Here is an 8,068-nt window from a genome sequence, read left to right as displayed (position 1 = left end):
GAGTTATGTTGGAGAGAGAGGGAGAGAGAGGAGTTATGTAGGAGAGAGAGGGAGAGAGAGGAGTTATGTAGGAGAGAGAGAGAGGAGTTATGTAGGAGAGAGAGAGGAGTTATGTAGGAGAGAGAGAGGAGTTATGTAGGAGAGAGAGGGAGAGAGAGGAGTTATGTAGGAGAGAGAGAGAGAGAGGAGTTATGTAGGAGAGAGAGAGAGGAGTGATGTTGGAGAGAGAGGGAGAGAGAGAGGAGTTATGTAGGAGAGAGGGAGGAAGAGAGAGGAGTTATATAGGAGAGGGGGAGGGAGAGAGAGAGGAGTTATATAGGAGAGGGAGAGAGAGCGGAGTTATGTAGGAGAGAGAGAGAGGAGTTATGTAGGAGAGAGGGAGGAAGAGAGAGAGGAGTTATATAGGAGAGGGGGAGGGAGAGAGAGAGGAGTTATATAGGAGAGGGAGAGAGAGAGGAGTTATGTTGGAGAGAGAGGGAGAGAGAGAGGAGTTATATAGGAGAGGGAGAGAGAGAGGAGTTATGTAGGAGAGAGAGAGAGAGAGAGGAGTATGTAGGAGAGAGGGAGGAAGAGAGAGAGGAGTTATGTTGGAGAGAGAGGGAGAGAGGAGTTATATAGGAGAGGGAGAGAGAGAGGAGTTATGTTGGAGAGAGAGGGAGAGAGAGAGGAGTTATATAGGAGAGGGAGAGAGAGAGGAGTTATGTTGGAGAGAGAGGGAGAGAGAGAGAGGAGTTATGTAGGAGAGAGGAAGAGAGAGAGGACTGTAGGAAAGAGGGAGAGAGAGAGGAGTTATGTAGGAGAGAGGGAGAGAGAGGAGTTATGTAGGGGAGAGAGAGAGAGAGAGAGGAGTTATGTTGGAGAGAGGGCTGGGGAGAGGGTGACGGAGGTGGTGAGAAGCCACTGCACACCTGGTGCGGGTGATCGGACTTGGATCTCGGGCGTGAGTGGCGGTGTTTCCTCACACGGAAGAAGATGCGTTTAGACCAGAGCACCGGGGCTCCCACTTGGCCCTTCTCACATGCAAGTCCTGTGTTGGTACCACTGTACTCTCCCTCCTGGTCCTCCCCTCACACCTCCCACTCGGGATCAGTCCCGCCTCTCCCTCCTCTTCCTCCCCTCACACCTCCCACTCGCCTTGGAGACTCTCTGTGCTTCCCATTGCTGACACTCACACAGGACTACTGCAGCATTTGACAAATGAATCAGTGAGTGATTACATAGTTCCCTGGCCCCCTGCTCCCCTGCCCTCCTGCCCTCCTGGCCCCCTGGTCCCCTGGGCTCCTGGTTTGACACCACTGACAGTCTATTGAGGATATGGTTTTGCCTTGTCTGTTTCTGCAGCTCTTTAAAGTGTGTCTCCTTCCCTTCCACAAGCTTCCGAGGTTGCCGGCTTGGGTTCTGTTATCCTCTGTCGTTAGGTTCGGGGCTCCAGCAGGCCGGGCTGGCTTCGCGGTGGTAGACAGAGACAGACTCGGGGACACAGGGCTGGGCCGAGAAGCTGCAGTTTAATCTTTATTCACGAGCGGGCAAATCACCACACCATGTGCTTCCCCATCTTCTCCTCCAGCCGGGTGCTGCTGGGACCCTGGACATCCGTAGCATAGGGGGCGGGGAGAAAGAGGGGCGCGAAGCTAGCAGGGGCCAAACCAAATCTCTCAGAGGTCGGGGAAGGGGACCCAACCAACACGAAGAATACCAACATATTCCCCCTTCTCTCTCTTTTTTTTTTTTAACTAAATGACCACAGTATCAGGGGTGTGGGGTGAACAGAAACCTTTATCGTACAGGCATTTTCAAAAAAGAAGCTGGCACAAACATGGAGAAACATACTAGCCCTTCTCTGGGTCCATTAGTAACGTGGGCCAGTGTCCCCCCCCCCAGTGCCCCTTGAGCGCCCCCTGTCTTGTCCGTGTAGGCGGCCGTTTCTGCGCCCCACGGTGGCCGCGCTGCTCTTGCGCTCTCCCAGTCTGCTTCCTCGTGCTGGGCGGGACTTTCCCTTTGTAGACCATTCCCTATTACCAGCGTTTCTCTTGAGTAGCCTTCTGGGCAAACTCCCTGAGGTGGGCCTCATTATAGACAGCACCTGGGGCATTGGTGGGTTTCATAAGTAAAGCATCTTTTTATAGGAAGGCAGGGCAGGTCAGTGGCCAGGACATCTGTAACCTCTTGGAGCATCAAGCTTCCCCCCAACCCACACCCCCCCCCCCCACGGCAAGGGCGTGTGTCTGTGGGGAGAGTGTCCCCATGGTGGCCTCTTCTCCTAGACTACCTATGGACCCCGGCAGCCTGAGTGCTGGCAGATGTGACCCCACTCCCACTCAGTCACCCTAATGTTGCTTTTTTCTGCCAGGTGTGCATGGTGTGAAACTGCCTTATCAACTTAGAAATTCCTTTTTTGTTTTGTTAGATTGTTATTAAATCACTAGTGATAGTCTTTTCTCTCTCTCTTTCACCCTCTCTCTGGAGGAAAAGAAGAAAAAGAAGGCAAGTCTGAAAAGCCCTGACAGCAAAATCACAAAATAATAATAATAATAATAGTAGTAGTAGTAGTAGTAGTAGTAGTAGTAGTAGTAGTAGTAAAATAAAATAAGTTACAGTAAAGAGAGGTAGCTGAGAAGGTTTCCATTTGCAAATACTGTCTGGTATGATGCTTTTTTAAAACAATTGTGGCAGGTACGCATATCGTGAAAGTTACCATTTCAACCATGCTGGGTAGTAAAATCCAGTGTGTGGCTTTAGCTCCACAGTGCCGTGTGAGTGTTGTCTACTTCCAGGACATTTTCAGCATCATGCTCTCCTGTCATTTTTTTTTTATTTTTTATTATTGGTGCCTCTTTGGAACTATAAAGAGACGACCCCCAGTCTCGTTACTGGGAAGGCTGGTCTGCCTTTCTTAGCCTGGGCTGTAAATCGAGAAGCCCCACTGTGGTCTGGCTGTGCGGTGAGCCGTCAGTAGCCTGCTGCATTTCCAGGCTCAGGAAAACATTGGCCCGGCTCCCCCGCAATCTCTTCCATGGGCCACGCTCTCCCTCTAGGGGCCCCGGGCGAGGCCCATGTCGGGAGCAGCCAGGGGAGTGTCTGCTCCGGCGAGCCTTGAGGACTCACAGCGGCGTGTTCGCTCATCTGCCTCTCCCTCGTTCATGAACAGGAAGCTGACCAAAGTCTTGCGTAACTACGTGGACAACGCCGAGAAGCCGGGCGTCAGCGAGCAGCTGTCCCGAGCCATGAAGGCGCTGGAGTACATCTTCAAGTTCATTGTGCGCTCACGCGTGCTCTTCAACCAGTAGGTATCCTCTGGCATCCCACTGCGGTCCTTCTCTCCCTCCCCTCTCCTTTCCCTCCTGCTCCACTCTCTCCTCCTCTCCCTCGCTCTCTCGCTCAGCGCAGCAGCACAAGACCTGGTTGGCGTCTGTTGGGCTTTCCTTCCCGGGCACGTCCTTGCTGTCTGGGTTGGAGAGAACTTGACCGGAGCCAGCCTGGGCTGCTGCTGATTCAGCGATGTGGCAGAGACACCAGGAACTCGTGGTGGAGCGTGATCAGAGACCACGCTTTTATATCTTAGAACTCCCAAAGTGGCAAGTCGGGAAAGGAAATGGCTAGGAAAGGGGGTGGAGAAAAGGAAAGAGCCGGCTAATGGTAGAAACTCCCTTAGCAACTGTTGCGAAGGTTTTAACCGGTGGGATTAATTAACACCCTGAAGGCAGGGCGGGTCTCGAGTCAGAAAGAAGATAGATCAGGCAAACCAATGATGATGTAAATAGGCCACAGTGTCAGCAATGGAGGACTGAGCAGGGGGCTGCCCGACAGGCGTTACCTGTTCTTTCCTCTGGGAAGAGCGACAGGCTCCAGCACCACTGCAGGATGGGGCGCCCACCCTGGACTGCAGTGTGTGCATCCCCGCGAGGCTGTGCGGGTGTGCGCCCGCGGCCCTGCTCTCCCGTGGCCCTGCTCTCCCGTGTGTAAAAATCTCCTGCCACGGGCACACACTTGAAAACCAACAGGCAGTGACGATGCAAAGCCCGGGGTTCCCTTCCTCCGTCCTGTTGCCTCCAGCCGCTGTGACAGGCTTCTAAAGGCCCATGTTCCTGACACTCAGTATTTCACCTGCTCCCTGGAAGGGTCTGTGAACTGGCTTTGAACTTGAAAGGGGACAAGGGCGTGCCTGGCATTATTATTATTATTATTTTAGTTATTACTGGATAGAGACAGAAATTGAGAGGGGGGAGATAGAGAGAGAGAGAGAGAGAGAGAGAGAGAGACACCTGCAGCCCCTCTTCACTGTTTGCGAAGCTTCCCTTCTGCAGGTAGGGACAGGGGCTTCAACCTGGGTCATGTGTTCGCTTAAAAAGGTGCACCACCGCCTGGCCCTTGACCTTATTATAGGATAAGGAACACTAATAACTTTCCCCCCTAAAACTCATTAGATCAAGAGATGGACTCTGGTAGAGGGGGCTCCTCGTGGATGCCGGGCTTCTAGCTCTGAGGATGGAGCTCTGGCAGGCAGAGGTGGAGTGTTGGGGTACTGAACCTAGCTGGCTTCATTTTCTCTTTTTTTATATCTATTTTTCCCTTTTTGTTGCCCTTACTGTTTTTTCTTGTTGTTGTAGTTATTATTGTTGTTGTTATTGATGTCGTTGTCGTTGTTGCATAGGGCAGAGAGAAATGGAGAGAGGAGGGGAAGACAGAGAGGGAGAGAGAAAGACAGACACCTGCAGACCTGCTTCACTGCCTGTGAAGCGACTCCCCTGCAGGTGGGGAGCCGGGGGCTCGAACCGGGATCCTTACGCCGGTCCTTGCGCTTTGCGCCACGTGCACGTAACCCGCTGCGCTACCGCCCGACCCCCTGTCCATTTTCTTTTTTATTTTCTTCAGCAGAGAACTGCTCTGCTCTGGCTTTGGGGTGCCGGGGATTGAACTTGGGCCCTCAGAGCCTCAGGCGTGAGAACCTCTCTGCATAACCACTATGCTGTCTCTCCTGCCCTTAGCTGGTTCTTTTGCAGTGAGGCTGCTCTGGGTCACCCACCAGGAGTGATGTTGGCCTGTGCTGGCGATCTGATGTCGATTCTTTTGTGGTGACTCCTCCTCCCCCTCTTCCTTCTTTCTTAAATTTAGTTTTTAACTTTAAAGTTTATTTACTCTCTCTCTCTCTCTCTCCCTCTCCCTCTCCCTCCCCCTCGCTCTCTCTCTTTCACAGTAATAACTCTTTGGCTTTTTTGTTTGTTTCATGTAAGATCAAAACACCCCATTGGCCAGTGATGATGTTATGTGTGTGTTTAAGTTTTCATTTTATTTATTACTGGATAGAGACAGAGGGAAGTTGAGAGGTGACGGGGAGAGAGAGACGGAGAGACCAAGAGATTGCTGCAGCCCTGCTTCACCACTCGTGAAGCCGCCCCCCTGCAGGTGGGGACCAGGAGCTTGAACCCGGGTCCTTGAGCCGTGTAGTGTGAGGAGGTGCACCATCACCCGGCCCTGATATTGTGTTTGTTTTTAAGCCATGTCGGGACTCAGCTGGGGCCTCAGGCTCTCAGCGCATGAGCTATTAGTCTGGAGCAGTTCCCCAGCCTAAATTGAAGTCTGCAGTCCCAAAGCCCTGCTAAGCAGTTATGTTTTACAGATTCTATGGGGGGGGGGAGGTGAGACGTGGAAGAGAACCGTGACATTCAGACCACACAGGGGCCTCCGGTCCCTCTGCAGCTTCCCTGTGGGAACTTTCTTACCTGCACATCCACCACCGTGCGGGACACACGGCCGCACCCCCAGCTGGCAGCAGAGAGTGTGGTTTCCATCCTGCAGTCACAATAAACCTCCGAGGTCTTTGAGTGTTCCTCCTTCCTGCCGTGTTTTTTTTTAAAGATTTTTTTTAAATAATAATTTATTTGTTTTCCCTTTTGTTGCCCTTGTGTTTTTATTATTGCTATAGTTGTTGTTATTGTTATTGCTCTCGTTGTTGGATAAGACAGAGAGAAATGAAAAAATCATGTTGAGTGAAATCAGTCAGAAACAGAAGGATGAATATGGGATGGTCTCACTCTCAGGCAGAAGTTGAAAAACAAGATCAGAAAAGAAAACACAAGTAGAACCTGAACTGGAATTGGCGTATCGCACCAAAGTAAAAGACTCTGGGGTGGGTGGGCGGGGAGAATACAGGTTCAAGAAGGATTCAGAGGACCTAGTGGGATTGTATTGTTATATGGGAAACTGGGGAATGTTATGCATGTACAGACTATTGTACTTACTGTTGAGTGTAAAACATTAATTCCCCAATAATAAAAAAAAAATAAAAAAAAGGAAAAAAAAGACAGAGAGAAATGGAGAGAGGAGGGGAAGACAGAGGGGGAGAGAAAGACAGACACCTGCAGACCTGCTTCACCGCCTGTGACGTGACTTCCCTGCAGGTGGGGAGATGGGGGCGTGAACCGGGATCCTTGCGCTGGTCCTTGTGCTTAGCGCCACGTGCGCGCTACCGGCCGGCTCCCCCTGCTGAGTTTTCTAAGGCAGCTGGTGTTCAGGGCCTGATTCTGGTGATTCTGCCAGAGAGCCCAGAGCGGGCACTGGATTGAGGAAGGCAGGGGGGCTGATGGTCTCCCTCATGATGCAGACCTGTCCTTTGTGGTCTGTGGTGTTCTCCACAGAAAGCTCACTGGTGTTAAAATGAGGACAGGCATTTGAAAACCCCAGCCCAGAGACATTTGCTTCCTGAGAAGACCTCTCTGAAAGTTCCCCCCCTGCCCGCCGTCTCCCCTGCTGGGTTTTGTTTTGTCTCTTTTCTGTGTGGGTGGATCACATTCACTGCAGAAAGCCAGCAAACAGAGGCGCCCTGCCTCAGACCTGCTGGGGAAATTTCCAAAGCTCTCTTCCTCTGATCTGCTCACTCCTCTTTCCCCTGCTGTTTCTGCCTGTCACCTGCGGCTTGCTCTAGGTGAACATGACTTACTGGTTGTGAACAACTTGTTTCAGATGTGCCACACAAGTAGCATCTAGTTAACAGACAGAAAGTCCTTCACTGCTCATTTACGATCATTGCATTTAAGGAGGGCAGGGAATGATGGCTTTTATTCATATTCTTTTTTTTAATTAAAAAATTCCATTAATTTTCTATTTTTATTTTATCTTTTATTTTATCTTTTTATTTGTTCCCTTTTGCTGCCCTTGTTTTATTGCTGTAGTTATTGTTGTTGTTATTGATGTCATCATTCATGGATAGGACAGAGAGAAATGGAGAGAGGAGGGGAAGACAGAGAGGGGGAGAGAAAGACAGACACCTGCAGACCTGCTTCACCGCCTGTGAAGCGACTCCCCTGCAGGTGGGGAGCCAGGGGCTCGAACCGGGATCCTTACGCCGGTCCCTGCGCTTTGCGCCACGTGCGCTTAACCCGCTGCGCCCCCGCCCGACCCCCTATGTTTTTTTGGTTTTTTTTAATAGGACAGAGAGAAATTGAGAGGGGAGGGGAAGTACAGAGGGAGAAGAGACAGCAACAGACCTGCTTCAGCACTTGTGAAGGGTCCCTCCTGCAGGGGGGGAGCGGGGCTCAAACCTGGGGCCTGGGGCCTGGTGATATGTATGTACCTGGCCCGTAGTCACATTCTGTCTCCTCGTCCTTCCAGGTTCCTTACTGCCTCCCACCTTCCAGCACGTCCAGTGTCACTGTTCTGAAATAGCACGATCTTGAGCTTACTGTTAGAATGCTTTTTCTTTTTCTTTCTTTTCTCTTCATTTTTCTTTTTCACTGCTCAGCTGTGACTCAGGATGATGCAGGGATTACACTCGGGCCGTTGGTGGCTCAGGCAGGAATGCTGTCTCCCCGGCCCTATAATACCGGTTCCTTTTATCTTTCTTTCTTTCTCTTTTTAAGTTATGCTTTAGTAGAGCAAGAATTGATGGCAGGTGACTTCCTAAAGCAGCGTAGTGGCGTGACATGAGTGCGGCGCGTGGGGTCCTGTTCTGCGAGCTGACTTTACAGTGGAGAAGTTCTCCCTCCTCCCTCCTCCCTTCTCCCCCTCAGAGCCTTTACCCCACCTTGTCCAGCCTCCTTGCTCCCTCTCCCCTCCCCCATATGCTCAATCC

The 8,068-nt window shown here is 51.3% G+C and overlaps 1 protein-coding gene across 1 annotated transcript in view; it reads left to right on the top strand.

Moving 5' to 3' along the window:
• Positions 1-3,038: 3,038 nt before the first annotated feature.
• Positions 3,039-8,068, top strand: part of DOCK1 (dedicator of cytokinesis 1) — a 319,977-nt gene continuing 314,947 nt past the window's right edge. Inside the window, exon 1 of the mRNA XM_060171089.1 lies at positions 3,039-3,283. Coding sequence (XP_060027072.1) covers positions 3,054-3,283 — 230 coding nt within the window. The 5' untranslated portion in view covers positions 3,039-3,053. The remainder of the gene's footprint in view (positions 3,284-8,068) is intronic.

Source organism: Erinaceus europaeus, chromosome 14, assembly GCF_950295315.1.
Source record: "Erinaceus europaeus chromosome 14, mEriEur2.1, whole genome shotgun sequence".
Taxonomy (NCBI): Eukaryota; Metazoa; Chordata; class Mammalia; order Eulipotyphla; family Erinaceidae; genus Erinaceus; species Erinaceus europaeus.
This window is presented reverse-complemented; position numbering and strand designations above follow the sequence as displayed.